At 51.7% G+C, this 18,034-nt stretch overlaps 2 protein-coding genes across 10 annotated transcripts in view; both read left to right on the forward strand.

Moving 5' to 3' along the window:
• Positions 1–5,114, forward strand: part of RAB11FIP5 (RAB11 family interacting protein 5) — a 36,834-nt gene extending 31,720 nt beyond the window's left edge. For all 5 annotated transcript variants that reach the window (XM_044918948.1, XM_021699234.1, XM_021699236.1 and 2 more), the window contains 2 exons: positions 2,415–2,604; positions 2,857–5,114. In XM_044918948.1, the coding sequence (XP_044774883.1) occupies positions 2,415–2,604; positions 2,857–3,060 (394 nt within the window). In that variant the 3' untranslated portion in view covers positions 3,061–5,114. The remainder of the gene's footprint in view (positions 1–2,414; positions 2,605–2,856) is intronic.
• A 1,608-nt stretch (positions 5,115–6,722) lies between these two features.
• SFXN5 (sideroflexin 5) overlaps positions 6,723–18,034 on the forward strand; it is a 109,361-nt gene continuing 98,049 nt past the window's right edge. For 4 of the 5 annotated variants that reach the window (XM_044918502.1, XM_044918503.1, XM_021699088.1 and 1 more), the window contains exon 1: positions 6,736–6,847. In XM_044918502.1, coding sequence (XP_044774437.1) covers positions 6,746–6,847 — 102 coding nt within the window. In that variant the 5' untranslated portion in view covers positions 6,736–6,745. Of the gene's footprint in view, positions 6,848–18,034 lie in introns of all 5 variants that reach the window. The other variant, XM_021699089.2, reaches the window with a different exon arrangement.

The following is an 18,034-nucleotide window of genomic DNA, read 5'->3' on the forward strand; positions in this document are numbered from 1 at the left end:
GCCACCTCTGAAGGGAATAAAGCTTCCCAAAGGTAGTGAGTGGGGTGGGAAGGGGGGGTGGAAGGCGGGGGGGGCGGCTAGGGAGGGGGTGATGGGGGGTGTGAAGCTGTTCCCAGAAGGGAGGGAGAGGAGGTGGTTACAGCTTCCTTGCTGTGAGGACAGCGTCCTTAGCTGGCCCTGCTGCATTCCAGCCTCACTTCCAATTATACTCACTACCTTTGGGAAGCTTTATTCCCTTCAGAGGTGGCTTCATGTCTGAATTTCACATGTCCCTTACATCCTGAAGTAGATGGGTCAGATAGAGCTATCCCCATTTCTCAGAAGAGGAAGTGGGGGTCTTGAGAGCTCTGGGGTCCAGGGTCCCTCCGATGTACAGGGGCAATCAGATTGAGAGCCCAGGCCCCGTCCAGGGTTCCTTTATGCCACCCGGCTGTTCCGCCCCTCCCCAGGCACAGTGCATGGGTAACATCAGAGCAGGTTTCAAGCTCCCATCCCTAATGCAAACTCCTAGGTGGGAGGAGATAAGTTGTTTTCTCTATTGCCTGCCCCCTGCCTGGCCTCTCTGCCAGTCTTTCCAGGCTGTGGGACTGAATCCATGGCCCTATCCTGAGTAACAGAGCTGGCTTCTCTGGGTCTGGGCTAGCCCTCCTCCGATGGAGTTCAGGGCCTTGGGCTAAACCATTTTGCTCCCTACTTCTGAATGGTCCAAATCCTCTGTGAAGTAAGCTTAGATTTTACGAGGTCCCTTGGGGAAAGGTTAATTGATTCGGGGGCCCGATGCTTGCAGTATGCATAGCTGTCACAGGTCCAGGGTGCTGGGGGATCCCAGAGCAGGATCACTGTAGTCAGGGGAATCAGGGAAGTTTATCCTAGAGGAAGTGGCCTTGCGCGGCTTTGAAACATGAGTAGGAGTTAGCAGGCCAGCAGGTGAAGGGCCAGTGTGTTCTGCAGAGGAGGGACAGCTTTTGTGAGAGCCTGAAGGTGAGAAAGAGCACTTTCCCTGGTTTGCTGCAGTGTGTGGAGTAGAGGCCCAGGAAGAAAGGGCAGGGCCCAATTCTGTTAGAGACTGTGTTTTCTTACCTGATAGGGAGCCAGTAAAGGGCTTAAACATTGGAGAGGCTGAGATCACCATCCCATAGCAGAACAGAGGGGTGGTTGGAGGTGGGCAAGCCTCCCTCCGAGGAGATGAGTTAGCAGGTATGGCCAAAGGCAGTTTAGCCAGCACTGGCTTGGAGAGGAGGGGACGGTGCGAGAGAAGGTGAGGGGCAGCAGGGTTTGAGGTTTGTTAGCCCTGGAGCTGAGGCACAGGAATCAGGGATTCCCAGGGGTCTGGCTGGAGCCATACACTGCTGGGAGGGACGCAGGAGAGCATAGGTGTGGAGGTGAGTGTGATGCGCCCAAGCTGGACCTGGAGTGGAGCGAGCCAGCCTCCAACTCTGTGTGGGCCTAGAGCTCAGGGCTGAGGTCCAGGCTAGAGATGGACATTAGGGGTAGTGGGAGCCAAGGCAGGGAAGGGAGGGATCCAAGGGCAGGCTAGCAGTTAAGACTGAGAAGAGACTGCCAGAGGTCAGAAAACCAGAGGGAGGTCTTGGGGGGTGGGGGAATGAGGGAGAGCAGGCCAAAGGAAGGAGAGGTCCAAGAGTCAACTCCACAGAGAGGTCAGTGAGTTGAGAGTTGAGGGGTTGGAGGACTCAGCAGGAGCACTTGTGATGGGCTGACGGGGCCAACATCCCCGTTCTGATGGGTTGAGGAATCAATGAAAGGTAAGAACTTCTAGGGACAGAATGCAGTCTGCGTGCTCTCGTGGGGCTGGGTGAGGAGGAAGAGGAGCTGGAGCATGACTGAGGGCAGATAGCTGGGTGGGTTTCTCAGGCTGGTGTAAGTGCTGATGGGAAGCAACCAGTTAGAGAGGTGGGCAGCAAAGCGTCCCAGTTTGCCCAGGTCTTTCCTGGTTTTAGCACTGAAAGCCCCACAGCCTGGGAGTCCCCAGTCCTGGGAAAATGGGGACACTGGGAGGGTCGGTCAGTCCCCCAGAGAAAGGTTACAGTATGGAAGAGTGGGGGAAGAAGGAAGGGGTGGCCCTGGTAACGACTGGCTGTAGGTGCAGAGAAGGTTGTGGGCCGGCCTCTGCTGTTCCTGTGAAGGGGCAGGCCTTCTGAGGGAGTAAAATGGAGAGGGGGCAGGCGGTGGGGTGAGGAGTGAGGAGCAGCGAGGAGAGCAGTGAGGGAGGAGGAGGAGGGAAGGCTTGCTGAGGAGTGCTGGTTGCAGCTACCCCGAGGCCTTGGCCGGGGCAGCCACCACCAAGTGCTGATTCCGGGCCAGCAGAGCTGCTGGTCCAGCAGACAAGGTGGCCCGTGTTTTCATGGGGTGCTGCCTCGCACTCCCCATAACGCATCTCCTTTCTGTCTCCGCAGTCCCCACCCTGTGAAGCCACTTAGTGCTGCCCCTGTGGAGGGCAGCCCAGACAGGAAGCAGTCCCGCTCCAGTCTGAGCACAGCTCTGAGCAGTGGGCTGGAGAAGCTCAAGACTGTCACATCGGGCAGCGTGCAGCCTGTGGCTCCAGCCCCCCAAGTTGGCCAGACTCTGGACACCAAGAGGCTAAAGGTGAGGCCCAACAGGATGCCAGAAGTGTGGTGCTGTGGAGAGAGGTGAGGCGCCCCGAGGTCAGGAGCAGGGTGCTGGGCAGGGTGGAGCAAAGAGCAGGCCCGGTCCCCCCACGCCAGGGCCCTGAAGCCGGTTAGGCAGTCTCTTGCATTGGAGACGGAGGCCGCTCCAAGGGCCTGTAGGGGTGAAACCTGGGTGTCGGTGGGCAGGTAGGCCGGAGACCGCCCTGCTCACTCTCATTCCTGGCCTCAGGACTCAGGTGTGCTGGACCAGTCGGCCAAGTACTACCACCTGACCCACGACGAGCTCATCGGCCTGCTCTTGCAGCGGGAGCGGGAGCTGAGCCAGCGGGACGAGCACGTGCGGGAGCTGGAGAGCTACATTGACCGGCTGCTGGTGCGGATCATGGAGACCTCACCCACACTGCTGCAGATCCCCCCGGACCCCTCCAAGTAGCCCTCTTCGCCCCTGCCCCCGGGAGGGTGGGCGTCAGCCCACTGCCCAAGCCGGGCCTGCGTTGCCCTCCTTCCCGCTGAACTCACTCTCACCTGGGCAGGCTGCCGTCTGTCCTCCGTTGTCACTCCCTGCTCCCCCTCCCTCCTGCCTCCATGAGGGTTGCTGGAAGGGGGGCCCTTGGGACTCCCATTGGAGGCATCAGGTTCCATGTACAACTTGTGTGTCTTTGGGAGCCCTCCCTGGGTCTTTCCCACCTGCCTGTTTTCGTATCCCTTAGTTTTGGGGGCTCCAGGGAATTGGAACAAAGAATTCAGCCCTCAAGTCAGAGCAAGGGTGAGCTGCAATTTGATGTGGTATCTGGGACATACTTTATTACCCCACAACAACTGTCAGTCATTTCATCCAAGGCTAAACCCTTGTCCGCCTCATCTGTCTCCAGCCCCTAGAGGGCTCCTAGCGTTCCTGGGGCTGTGGCAGGAACCAAGCTGCCTGGTTTGCAGTCATGGGTAACTGAGCCTCATGTCTGTTCCCTTGAGAGCAAGGAGCCTGTATGGTTTGGTCTTCTCTCTGCTGTGTCCTGATTTTGTGTTTCCAGCAGTTTGCAGAGCGAGGGCCATGTGGATGGAGGGAGATGTGTGTTCTCTCCCCCGACCCGCCGTGCCCTCCTCCTCTGATCTTCCCATTGAGCGGCATGTGTGAATGTGTGGAGACCTGGGACAAGGGTGAGGAGAGCACCTCTGCGCGCACCTCCAAGCTGTGGGCCCCTCCACAGGCCTCAGGGCTTTGGGCTGCTTATGTTTGGGGATCAGTTCTCCGTCTTTGTTTTTGTTGCCTGTCCAGATGCCAAAACTCTGTGCTGCTGTGGGGGTTTGAACTTTTGGAAACCAATTAAAATGTGCCTTTTGTGGGTGGGGTCAAGAGCCTCTGGATGTAGACCTCTCCCTCTGTTTGGTGTCCCCCTCCCTCCCTGTTGAGCACATGGGGCCTGATCTCTCGGGCCCTGGAAATGGGAAAGGAGGATGGGTCAGCCTTGCTGTGCCCCTGTGCCCCTCCCCTAGAGTTAATTTCAGTTAAGGGTCTGGCGAAGCTGCCACTGCTCCTTTAACTTTCCTGCCACCTTCTCCTCCCTCAACCCCAACTGAGAGGCTTTCTGGGATAACAACTACATTCGGGAAGTAGGAGGTCCCGTTCTGCCTATACTTAGGAAAAAGCCTTTGTTGCCCTCCTGTCATCTACTAGCTGCTCCCCCAGCCTGTCCCTTTGGCCCCATGGCCTTGCCTGGCTTGGCTGCAGTGCACTTTGAAATGAAGTGTCTGTCCTTTGGCCCAGCCCCTGGTTTGCTTGCAGAAAACATGGCGGGCTTCCCATGGCATCTGCAGGGAACCTTTAGTGACTTGGGGTACCCTGCTTTAGCAAAGGTTTTGGGGTGAGGAGGTGCTGAGGAGGATACTTTTGGCCCAGCAAGGAGGTGAGAGCTCCTCTGGGACCTCCTCTTCTTCCTGAGAGGGCCTATGGGATCTCTCCGAAAGCCTTGGAAGGAGATGTGCTCTATGGGTGATGTCTTCTGCCAGGATGAAGCAGAGGAGCCCCACACATGAGGGAAAGCCCCTGTAATGTTATCTACCCTAAGGATCACTCTTCAAAGCTGAGGAGTGTCCACAGGTATCCAGGTCTTGGGTCATGTTTTTTGGGGGTCATTGGGGGTTAGGTAGGTATCTCTTCTGGGGGAAGGGGAGCACTCTTCTACTATATATTCTTCCAGGCTCTGCTCATTACCAGCCCTGACCCTGATCTTCCGCTCGTCCTTGACTGTGGGCCTCCAGAATGCCCAGGGCAAGGATGTCTTCAGAAGAGTTTTGAGTTGAAGCCCAAGGTTCTCGTTGGATGTTCCTGCTCCTGGCCACAACTTGGAGAGTTGCAGGTGGGGTGGGCAGAGAGCAGGCACAGTTCTGCTTTGCTGTTTGTCTTCCTAGTTGTAACTCCTGTTTATAAAGAGCTTGTTCTTCATGTTTTGAGCACTTTATGAAGAATAAAAAGTTCACATACTGCAGGTGGCTCTGTGGTGTTCTTTCTTGATAAATGTATGAAAGGAGGCTTCCAGCAGGGAGGAGGCAGGTGATGGGGTTTTGGGATTCACTGCCTCTGTCCTAACACCAGGGGCAGCAGCACAGCATTGCCCAGTGGCCTGGACTCAGTCTTTTCTTTGCCAATAGACCCACATTCATTGAGTACTGTGGGAGAATACAGAGGGTAAAAGACCCGATTCTTATTCTGAAACCGCTTAGTCTAATTGGGAACGATACAAATCCGGGATACAGATGATTCTTCATGGCTAGTTAGCACCTCTCTCTGGCTTTAGGAATAGTCTGTTTCTCGTGGTTCTTGTTGATGGATGAGGAACTGACGGCTATAGATCATGCATTGTCCAGAAGGACATGAGCAGGCGTGAGCCAACACTGCATCTCACCATGAGACGAAGGAGACCTAAAGTGGGGCTCTCTAAGGTCAGAATTATTTCTCCTGTCCTCTTGGGTGAAACAGGCAGCTTCCCTCCCCTCCCCCGAGCCTGGCTCACTGACCGGATAATTCAGCTGGGAACCTTCTACTCTGTACTGCACAAGTGTGTTTATTATCCTTGCTGGTGTCTTGCTCTATGATATGCTCTTCTCTCTTACCAAAGTCCTTGTAGTGCTTAATAAACACGACTGAACCCCACTCCCCACTCCCAGTTCTCTTCCTGCTGGGGAATTAGGCTGGGGAGGGATCTTCCTTAGTTGGACAAAGGAAGTGGAACCCGCCGAGGCTCTGAAGCTCCCACTGTTTAACTCACACAGTCAGCAAATATCTGAGTCCTTGTTGCGAGCCCTGCCAAGCCTGGCACTGAGGACTTAGCAGTAAAACATCTCTTGTCCCGTGGACCTGACAGTAGGAAACACATGCAAAACCATAGTAACTGTAAGTAAGCGGGCTGCAAAAAAAGTGCTGGATACTATAGGAGCATAAGTGGATTTTGTGGAAGTAGGATGATGGATCGGGAAATGCAATGTGTAGGCTGAGGTCAGGAGATCCAGAGTCAGGTAAAGATAAAAAGTTATGGAGTTTTCTGGGTATGGAACGTTCAAGGGTCAGGGGCAAGGAGCGCCCAGCATGCTCCTGGAACTGAGTGTCAGGAGGGCTGGAGAGCACAAGGGGAGGGGCAGGGTAGCGACAGAAGAAACTGCATGAAGATTCCGCAGTGCAAGTCCTTGCAGAAAGCTTTCCGGGATTAACCCTATCCCTCCTGGAGTCCTTGCCCATCTAGTCCCCGGGTCAGGCCCGCTTGAGTAGGGCTCTTCTGGGCTAGAGCCCCAGCAGCGATGCCCTCCGCAGCAACTCAAACTTACAGGGTAACCGGCGAGGGGTAGCCCGGTGGCCCACTGTTGGAACCTTAGAGTCGTACACGCACACTCTTCCCATACTGCCGAGCCTTGCAGAGCTGGCGGCAGGAACCGAGACCGGGTCTGAGTCGGTGCAACTCTCCGCAGTCTAGGCTTGTCAAGCGCCGTGACGAGAAAAACTACGCTCCCCACAACCCCTTGCGCCTCGGGCTCGCTGCGGTTGCTTATGGCCAATCGGGAGAAGCAGCTGTGGCGGGGGCCGAGGAGGGACATTTTAAAAGGGCCGGAGATTGCAGGCGTCAGTGGCCATGGCGGATACAGCGACTACAGCATCGGCGGCGGCGGCTAGTGCCGCTAACACTTCGACCGATGCACCTCCTTTCCAGCTGGGCAAACCCCGCTTCCAGCAGGTGAGGACCGGGCTGTGGTCTGAGGGTCGGCGGGTAGCACAGGGAGGGCGAGCAAACTCTTCTCCAAAATCCCCTTTAGTCCTAGGGTCTCCGACCCGCGGCCACCGGGGAGCCTTGCAGCTATTGCCTCGGGTACCTCGGCCCCAGCCAACCCTCTCCCATAGGTGAGCAGGATGGGCGTGGACTCCCACCTTGGCTCCCTATTGGCCGCCGGTGCCGTCACTCCTCGGCTGCCCGCGCCCAACAGCTTTTCCCGCCTGAGGAGCTTGGTGATTGGTCACGGCCGGTCGCGGCCGGGGATCTGGGGTGCCCGGGTCCGAGCGGCTTCTGCAGGGTCGCTTTGGGCTGTGCAGCCAGCCACTCCCGGCGGAAAGTTCGACTTCGGCTCTGGATGACAAGTTGGCGTGGCGGAGGTGCCTTCTAACTTTCCCTGGGTGGGGACTGACAGTCCTTAGGAGCTGCTGGCGGGGCTTCCGGGCAGCGTCCGCACACGGCGGTCATGCTCCCAGCCCTCTACCCCCAAGCCGGGTCCGCAGTGCGCGATGGTTTAGGGCCACGAGCCGAGGGGTTCTCGCAGCCCGGCGACCCCTGTCCCTTCCAGCGGGGGATTCGCTGACGCAGCGAGTCGGCCGGCTGGTGCCCTGCCGGGGATGGAAAGAGGACATGCGGGGAGAGCCGGGGTGCGGAGGAAACGCTGTGTCATCCCCTGGGGCCGCGGGCTGTAGGGAGAGTCCACGTCCCCGGGAGCCCGCCTCAGCCCCCTCCCCCGGGGCGACCTCCGAGACGGGTCTCTGGCACCCGGGCCTGGGCGCGACCGAGCGCTCGGCTCTGTCCGACCCGGTCGGTCTCTTCGGAGCACGGTGACAGTGGCCTTTTTACTCGGGGACCCCCGACAGGGCGTCGCTAACTCGCCCTCGGCCGCGGAGACGGGGATCGAACCCACAGCCCGGACGTGCGGCGGGGAGCTGAAGGCTTGGAGGGGCCGTTCCCACGCTTCCGGCCGCCTCGTACCCTCGGTCCTCCACTGCCTCCAGCGCCGAGGAAGTGGACTTTATTAGGAAAAGGGCCGAGAGGCTCTGCTGAAGCGAACCGGGCTTGCCTTGGGTGGGGGGCAGCGGAGGCGGACACAAAGAAGTTTGCAGGAAGAAAGGAAATTGTGCAAAGGTCGGTGCGGTGGTTTTTTTTGTGTTTTGTGTTTTTGTTTTCTTGATGGTGGTGCTTGTGTGGGAGAGGGACTGGTTCCAGGAAAGTGGTGCACCGAGCTTCGCTGATAATTAAGGAACTGCCCCCCTGCGGCTTCTGAGAGAATGTCTCACTGTTCTAAAACAGGACTTTTAATTCCTTTAAAAAAATAAACCATCTCAGCATGTAGATGTTCGAGGCAAGACTGGCGTCTTCCTGCCAGTGGAGGGTGCCACCTAGGGTGAGACTGTTAGGGGTGCCTCTCCCTGGACTCGAGTGACCCTTCATTGGCTGGCCCCCTTTCCCAGCCCTCCACACACATTCAACTCACTCTTCAAGGATCAGGCAGCGCCCCCGCTCCAACTCCCTTCTTCCCGTCTGATATTACCCGGGTTAGACCAGGTCACCGATTCTCTCCTAAGCCCCTCTTTGGCCACCCCAAGGGGGATCCTTTTAGGTCAGCCTTTAGTGACCATCTGTCCTATATTCCTCTAACGCTTATGTGTCATTACTTGTTCTCCTCAACCCTTGTGTGCATCTTTTGAGAGAAGGGGCTGATCTTGCCCTTCCTTGTCTCCATCTTACCCCGAGGTGGGGCTAGACACATGGTAATGTGCTGAATAAAGGTTTGTGGGTTGTCTTTTTTTCTGGTACCTGTGCTGGGACATTCAGTCACACAACACATTTACTGAGGACTTCCCAGTGGCTTTAATGACTGAGGCCTTTGCTGTGATCACTGCTGGAGCCATAAATGCACATTTGAGATTACTCCACTCAGCCATTGCTGGTATTCTTTTTGGCACCGCTCTTGAGGGCGGTGAAAGTGTTTGTTTGCTTTGGAAGCTTCCTTCCTCCGGCATAGTGACTTGCATAAAGCACAGTGGAGGTGATTGTCCCTGTTACCGAACTTCTCTCCGCTCCCTACCCCCACCTCCTGCTCCTCCCACACCACTCCCTGCTGTGCAGGCAGCCCAGCTGCCACCCAGTTGACTCCCAAGAAACCTGCAAGTCCCCTGCAGACTTCCCTTTCTCTCCCTCACCCTCCAAATACAACCAGAGGCCCAGTGTTCTCATCGCACACAACAGCTCTCAAATCCACTGGTCTCCCCTGCTGGAATCCTAGACCAAGCCCCCATGATCTATGTCCCGAGCCACTGTGGAAGCCTAACAGGTCTCCCTGCTTCCACTCTGGCCCCCTTCCAATGCTTCCTTCTTCCACTTGGCAGTCTCAACAATGCAGGTCTGATCAGGTGACTCCCTCCTCTCCCCAGCCCCGCCACACACTTGAACACTCTCCAGTGGCTTACCCTGCTTCTGAGATAAGGACCTCACTTTTGGAGGGGCCCCAAAGGCCTGCATAGCCCACCCCTGCTGACCTCTACTTCCTGAAATCAGACCCCCTCCCCCATCCCTCCTTTCCACCATGCTAGCTGCTTTCAGCCACTTGAACCCTGAGTATCTCATAATCCAGGGTCCAATTCCCAGAGCCCACGCCAGGGACACCACCCTCAGTCCCCAACTAATCTCATCGCTTTCTGCAAGACTGGGTGCAGAGGTCTTTCCTTACTCCGCAGTGTTGCCCTAGAGCCCTTCTTCCTTCCATCCTTCATGGATCTCTGTGCAGGAAGGCTGGGGGAGAAAGGACATTGAGCAGTGTCAGAGGGTGGAGAAAGATGACTTGCCTTGCTGGGCTTTGGTCTGTGACCATCTTTCTTCCCCTACGATGATGATAATAGCCAAGCATTGTTCTAGCCTTTGGCATATTGACTTACTGAATTTTCACAACAACTCTGTGAGGCAGATACAATTATCCCATATATGATAGATAAGGAACCTGTAGCACACAGACAGATTAACTCACTTCCTAGGCAGTCTGGCTCCAGGGTTCTTGTTTGTTTTATTAAGGTTTTCAGACATTCAGAAGTGGAGACAGTTGTCAAAGAAAGATCCAGCTGAGCATCAACATTTGCCACTGTGAGACCAGCTTCATTTCATCTATATTCCCCCAATCCCAACCAATGAATTATTTTATTTATTTTTTTAAGATTTTATTTATTTGAGAGAGAGAGAGAGAGCATAAGCGGGGGGGAGGGGCAGAGGGAGAGGGAGAAGCATATTCCCCCCGAGCAGGTCGCCCCATGCAGGTCTCCATCCCAGGAACCTGAGATCATAACCCGAACCCAAAGCAGATGCTTAACTGACTGAGCCACCCAGGTGCCCTCCAACCAAATAATTATTTTAAAGCAATGCCCAGACAGCCCATCATTTTGTTGTACCTGCTAGTAGGTATCTCTAGAAAATAAGGACTTTTTTAAAATAAATTTTTTTACTTCAGAATAATTTTAGACTTACAGAAGACAAAAAGATAACAGAATTCCTATATAACCCTCACCCTGTTTCCCTGAATAGTATCATTTCATATGACCCTGGTACAGTTGTCAAAACTAAGAAACCAACGTTGGAACATTATTATTAACTATACATCCGGACTTTATTGGATTTCACTATTTTTTATACTAATGTTCTTTTTCTGTTCCAGGATCCCATCCATGATCCCACATTATATTTAGTTGTTGTATCTCCTTAGCCTCCTCTGATCTGTGACAGTTTCTCAGACTTTCCTTGTTTTTGATGACCTTGACTGTTTTGAGGGGTACTGGTCAGGTATTTTGTAGGATATCTCTCAATTTGGGTTTGTCTAGTGTCTCTCATGGTTAGATTGGGGTTATGCATTTTGGGGGAAGAATATCACAGAGGTGAAGTGCCTTCTTTCTCACATGGTATCAGAGGGTTTTTTGATTTGTTTTAACATAACCACAGTACCTTTAACACACCTAAAATAATTGTTTCTTAACATCATCAAACCAGTCACAATTTGTCTTAGTCTATTTGGGCTGCTGTAACAGAACACCATAGATGGGGTAGCATACGAATAACAGAAATTTACTTTTCATGGTTCTGGAAGTTCAAGATCAAGGTGCTGGCAAACTGTGATGAAAGCCAGCTTTCTGGTTCATAGACAGCACCTTCTAGCTCACATCACATGGCAGAAGAGTGGAAAGATCTTTCTGGGCTCTCTTTTATAAGGGCACTAATCCCATTCATGAAGGTACCTTCCAAAGGCCCCACCACCGAATACCATCACTTAACCTCACACTGGAGGTTAAGAGTCAACATATGACTTTGGGGGGGACACAAACATCCAGTCCATTGCATTATTCACATTTCCATGATTGTCATATCATTTTTTTTTAAGATTTTATTTATTCATTTGAGAGAGAGAGAGGGAGAATCAGACTCCCTGATGAGCTGGGAGCTGGACATAGGGCTCAATCCCAGGACCTGGAGATCATGACCTGAGCCAAAGGCAGACACTTAACCATCTGAGCCACCCAGGTGCCCCATCACATCATTTTTAAAAAAATTGGTTTGTTTGAATCAGGAACCCAGAAGTCCCACACATTATATTTGCCTGATAAGTCTCTTCTAATCTATTGGTCCTCCTACTCTCTTTTTTTCCCTCTATTTGTTGAAGAAGCTGTGTTGTTTGTCTTGTAGGGTTTTCCTCATTCTGAATATGGCTGATGGCAATTTTGTGGTATTATTTAACATGTTCTTCTGTCCCCTGTGGTTCCTATAAACTTTAAGTCCATACTTTTTTTTTAAGATTTATTTATTTATTTGAGGGAGAGACAGAGAGAAGGAGGGAGGAACAGGGAAGGGCAGAGGGAGAGAAAGAGAGAATCTTAAGCAGACTCCGCACTCACAATCCTAAGATCGTGACCTGAGCTGAAACCAAGAGTCGGATGATTAACCTACTGCGCCAGCCAGGTGCCCCTAAGCGCATGCTTTTAACAACTGCCCCATATTGTCTAGTGAAGGGGAGGAAGACAATAGGACAGCTCCTGGGGAAGCTCTGTGACCTGACTGTACTCCTTTTCCTCCTTGTCTGCTCATTTGCTCTCCTGAACTAGCTTTGGGCCCAGACCATTTTTGGCAAGGTGGATCCTAGGACAGGGAGCAAACACATGTGCTTCTTCCCATTTGTGTTTCAGTCTACCCAGAAATAAGTTATTTTTTTGTTTTGTTTTGTTTTTAAACTTCCTTGCTCCTTCGGGAGAGTCACTTACTTAGCTGCGAGGCTAACTGGGGGTGTGGGTGTGCTTTGTGTGTGCATGGGAAGTTTGGAAACCAACTGAGGCAGGAGAGCAGGTGGGTTGCACGGGGCTCCCTTGGGGGAGGGGGAGCTGGCTGGAACAGGAAAGTGCACTCTTCACTCCCAGGATGAGAGCTGTGTGTGGGCTCAGAGTTGGGAGGCTGCAGTAGGGAGGTTTCTTATATAGTTTGCCTGAACTCAAGTTCCAGAATGAATATGCCCTGCATTATGTGTTATGTTTTAATCATTTACATCCTATAGGCTGGAGAGTGACTGTTTCCCAGGCTGGTCCTGGAGCTAGTTTGTGCTGTGGACAAGGTCAACACCTTCTAGTCCAGTGGCTCTCAACCCCTGCTGCACATTAGTATCATTCAGGCAGGGTTTTACATGGACACTGTTGCCTGGAGCCCACCCCAGCCAATAGAATTTGAATCCCTGGGTAGAAGACCTCGTTTGGGAACGCCCGGGTGTTTCCTTGTGCAGCCTGGCTGAGGACTACTGAGCTGGCCCAGCCTTTCTGCCTTTGGGCTATAGGTTCAGGGCATATTTTATTCTTGATCTGGAAGAGCTGTGACTTAGAGGTCTGGTACAGGTATATATATATCGGAGGGCTGACAGTTTCTTTCAGGCCTTGGCCCTCGGCGGCTGCTCCCAAGACCTGCTCTCCCCAGGGGCTGTTGAGGTGGGACTACTATTTGTGCTGCAGGTCCTGCTGAGAATGAGCTGACTCACCTTTCTTGTGAAGGGAAAGGGAAGGAATCACTTGGCTGACTCATTCTTCCAGTAAAGAAAAAGGGAAGGAAAAACACCCACTGATTGATGGGTAACGATGGGGGCTGAATTTTGGAGCAGGGGGGAAAAAGGCCATACACTTAAAACTTTTGAGAAAATAAAAATTAACCCAGACTGAGAAAGTGAAACCCTTCTTTGCCATTTTTCAGTCTGGAATGACAGAGAAGCCCCCTCCCTACAAAGAATCAGTGGTCCTCCCAAGGACCCCCTGCAGCTGTGAAGTGTCCCAGTGATTCTTTGAGTGACCACTCCTCCGTACGCACTGAGAAGTCACATTCTCCAAGACCATAGGCTGCCAGAAACTTTGCTGTTTAAAATAATATCAGTAGGAATGAAACATCCTCCTCTTGAGAGGTGGGTCTAAAGTCACTTTGACTCAGAGATTAACCCAAGTGCAGTGCTTCAAATAAGCAGTTTCTGGACACAACCTTCCACACTGATCTTAATCTTATAGTTTCTAAGGAAACAAGACGTGTGGCTATTTCTCAGTCCAGACCTAGATGGACCCCTTTCCCTCATAGCTTTGCTTTGCTTTGAGCCTATTAAAGCATCACGTCATTTAAATTTTCCTCCAACTTTGCCCAGAATATTTTTTTAAAATATTTTATTTATTTATTTGACAGAGAGAGATATAGCGAGAGAGGGAACACAAGCAGGGGGAGTGGGAGAGGGAGAAGCAGGCTCCCCGCTGAGCAGGGAGCCTGATGCGGGGCTCGATCCCAGGACCCCGGGATCATGACCTGAGCCGAAGTTTGCCCAGAATTCTATACTAAGTTGAATTTTCCCTTTGTTTGGTGATGTGCCCCACAGTTCCTCTGTTGTGTGGCCTCCCTCACTGCAGTGATCAGTAGACGTGACTTTGTCCCCGGGGGGTCTTAGGCTGATTGGATTAGTACACTATCATCTATGCTTAGCATTTATAACTCAGAACCCCTTTCTTGAATCTCAGGTCTCTGTTTGCAATGCTTATTGAAATGTTACATCTGGAAGGCCCTTTAAGTATTTCAAACTCACATGACCAATCCAGAACTTTTGTCTTCCCTGCCACTAACTCATGTACTTCTTGTTTTCCCTGTCCTGATTAATAGGCCTTAGTATCTAACTAGAAATCAAGGCATTATCCACATTCTCTTCTTCCTCATTCCCCAGTCAGGCAGCCCCTTGCTCTACCCCAGGACTCAGCGCAGTGCTAGGCACACAGTAGGTCCGCGGTGGCTATTTGGTGAATGAATGAATAAAACCGCAGAATTCTGGTGTAGTTGCTCTTCTTTTAATTTTTGAAATTTTCTACTAGGTGATAAGATTGTGTAGGGCTGGGGATGGATCTTTATTTTGTTTGCCTTGCGCTTCTCAGCTATTTGCACATAGTAGGTATTTAATGTATATAGATTGCATGAATACAGTAATACAACTAGCTCCCCAGGGCACTACAGTAAGTATTTTTAAAAAAATTATCAGAGCAGGGCGCCTGGGTGGCTCAGTCGGTTAAGTGTCTGCCTTCGGCTCAGGTCATCAAGTCCCGCATCAGGCTCCCTGCTCCGCGGGAAGCCTGCTTCTCCCTCTTCCACTCCCCTGCTTGTGTTCCCGCTCTCGCTGTGTGTCTTTCTGTCAAATAAATAAATCTTAAAAAAAAAAAAAAAATTATCAGAGCATTCCAGGCAGACCCTGTCTGTTCTTAGCCTTGCCCTCTTTTTCTAAAATGTCTTTTATCACACTTCAGTCCCTCCTTTTGGCTGACAGTGGTGCAGTTTCTGAGTCCAGCCTTCATGCATCAGAGTCCTTGTGGATACCCTTCTCTGCTTGGTAAACTCATCCATCCACCCATCCCAGCGCCTCTGGGAAGCTTCCTTGACTCACTAGGAAGAAATCATCTGTGTCCTCACTGCACTTTATGATGCTTCATTTAAGCTCTGATCACAGTATTTTGTAGTTACGTGTTTACTTGTCTTTCTTGATGGACTTGGCTTCTAGAACGCTTGCTTGTTCACTGTGGTGTTCCCTGAGCCCAGCTCAGAAGTGGGTGAGGATATCTATGGAGCAAAGTGTTTTACCAAGGCCCTCTCTCTCAGTGGCCGTGGTGTAGAATGACAAAGGGGGCCAGCAGGGCTAGGACAGGATGGAGACAGCGCCAGACCACAGGGTAGTCAGAGGCTCCACTGGACCATCTTCAAGAGGTTGCTTCACTCTGGCTGTTCTCCTTCCAGGCCCCCATCTCTGCCCCTGCCACTCCTCTTCCCTCCTTGGGCCACTAACTGCCACACTGTTGTCCCTTTCAAGTCCTAGTCTCCCTAGGAAGCCCTGCCTGGGCTCCATCCCCTCCAGGCCATAGGCTGCTCACCTGCCCGCTCATTCATTCTTGTGGCAGGGATGTTGCTGGGGCCCCTTCTAGGTGTGAGACAGGAAACTAGGAGCCAGGGAGGTTGAGGCTATGGAAGAAACACCCAACAGCCTACCTCCTTCAGGAGCTTGTAATCAAGTAATATATTAGATAGTATTTTAAATTAAGCATATATTTTTATTTTTATTATTATTATTTTTTTTAAAGATTTTATTTATTTATTTGACAGCAACAGCGAGAGAGGGAACACAAGCAGAGGGAGAGGGAGAAGCAGGTTTCCCGCGGAACAGGGAGCCCGATGTGGGGCTCGATCCCAGGACCCTGGGATCATGACCTGAGCCGAAGGCAGACGCTTAACGACTGAGCCACCCAGGCACCCCAAGTATATATTTTTAAAATAGAATATTACTTTTATATATTACACAGAATGCTGGTTCTTTTTTTTCATTTTAAAAAGAAATAAAAATCACTCATATTCCTATTACCCCAGAGTCAATCTCTGTTAACATTTTAATATATTTTCATCTAACTTAAAAAAAATAATTTTGTACTTTCTATTTTGAAACAGTTCCAATCTTACAGAAAAGTTGCAATAAGAATAAAGAGAACTTGGGGTGCCTAGGTGGCTCAGATGGTTAGGTGTCTGCCTTTGGCTCAGGTCGTGATCTTGGGGTCCTGGGATCAAGCCCCATGTCGGGCTCTCTGCTCAGAAGGGAATCTGCTTTTCCTTCTCCCTCTGCCCCTGCTTGTGCTCTATCTGTCTCTCAAATGAATAAATAAAATCTTTTTTAAAAAAAGAATAAAGAGAACTTTCATATACCCTTTGCCTAGATCCACCGGTTAACATTTTTGTCGCACTTCTTTTATTATTCTTTTTGTCTACAGGTGATCAAAAAGTCCAGAAACATAGCAAATATACATGATATCACCAAGGTCATCTTCAGTCTGTAAAGAAACCAGAAGTACCCACATTTCCAGATTGCGTTGTCACCCTCTGTATTTACACATGTTATTTTTCTCAGCCATTTGAGAGTAGGTTATATTCATTTATCCCTTGACTACTTTCGTGTATCATAAGAACGAGGGCATTCTGACATTTCTGTCTTTGTCCATTCGGGCCGCTGTAACAAAAATCCCATAGACTTAGGTGGCTTATAAACAACAGAAATGAATTTCTCACAGTTCAGGAAGCTGGGCAGTTTTTGTCCTGACGTTGACATCTTCGATGAACAAGGCTGGTCATTTTATGGAATGCACCTCAGTTTGGGTGTGCCAATGTCTACTCATGATTAGCGTCAGTTCCTCCAGAATACTATTTGAATTTCTCAGGGTGTCCCATCCAGAGGCACACCATGTCCATCTGCCCCTCATCGGTTTCGTCTTGTCCCTTCCCTTCCCCAGCCCTGGAATCAGCCACTTCTCTAAGGACCCCCAGTTCGTTCTAGTAGACCAGGGTCTGGATGTCATTATGTGTCTTCGCTATCCGCTTACTGTCCATCTATCTCCTTGTTTTTTTTAAGTTGGAATTACCCTGTAAGTATGCATTTCACACAATCATAAGCATTTTTTCATGTCATAAATGTCTGAAAACATGATTTTAGATGGCTGCATAGTGTTCAGTCATATGAGTGGACCACTATTTACCGAACCATCCACCTTTGTAAATAATGCCGCAGTGAGCATCGTCAGCATGTACATCTGACCACGCCTCTGAATGTCTCTGGTTGCTTCCTTAGACTAAATACTTAGAGGGGAAATTTTGCCAGGACAGCAGTGTGAGCATTATGTATAAGTGGGGAAATGGTTTAGGCCCTTTGAGTTATAAGCGGTTAGAGAAGCAACTGTTTTAGTTAAGGAATAGTGCCGAAGCTTGATCTGGTCTCTGAATGGCAATACCTCAAGGGGGTGGAGGGAGGGGGTGGAGAGGGTGGGTGCTCCATGCAGGGGGTGTCCCGGTGAGCAGAGAGTGGAGGCAGCATGGGGCCTGGTATGCACAGGGGGCTTTCAGGGAACTATTGCAGGGTCGTCATTGGGAAGAGAAAGCAGCAGACCGTGGCTGTAGGGTCTGGCATCCTAATGAGCAAGGGGGCGGGAGTGTGGAGGCTTCTGCTTCCTTCACCATGCAGAGGATGGTGTGGGGAGAGCTGTGGGGCTCTAGGGAGGACTTGGGGCAAAGCCCGGAGTGTAGTGAGGCATGAACCCCCAGTGTGTGCAGCTTCCCCTTTGTCCTCTAGCTTGGCACCTTCTCACCTCCTTGAGCTTGGCTTTTTCCTAGGGCAGAGGGCCCAGTAGTAGTGTTGCTCATTGCTCCATTTCCCTTCATTGTGGGCTAATGCCTGTGGCCTGCTTTGCACAAAGCCCTCCTTTTCTGGGGCCCCTGGCGAGGGCAAGCAGGCCCCTGTCCTGAGCCTCACAGCCGCTCCAGGGCTATGGGTAAAGGAGGGCTTGAGGGCTGTGAGCTGGGTGCCGTCATGCTTGAGCTTGGCCTGTGGGAAGATTTCCCTGGGGGCGGAGCCTGAGCTGGACCTTGGAGGCAGACCCTCCCTATACTTGAGAGGTCCAAAGCAAGGCAAGGGAGGCTGTGGTGCAAAAGGAAGGCTGGGAGAGGGCTGGGCCCAGGCTTCTCCTTAGCCTGTGTGCTCACTGGTGCTGGGGCACTGTGGAAGGCTGGAGGGGGTCTCAGGGAATTGGGGGAAGAAGGAGGAAAATGGGAGGCAGC

The sequence above is a fragment of the Neomonachus schauinslandi genome, chromosome 10 (assembly GCF_002201575.2).
Source record: "Neomonachus schauinslandi chromosome 10, ASM220157v2, whole genome shotgun sequence".
Classification (NCBI taxonomy): domain Eukaryota; kingdom Metazoa; phylum Chordata; class Mammalia; order Carnivora; family Phocidae; genus Neomonachus; species Neomonachus schauinslandi.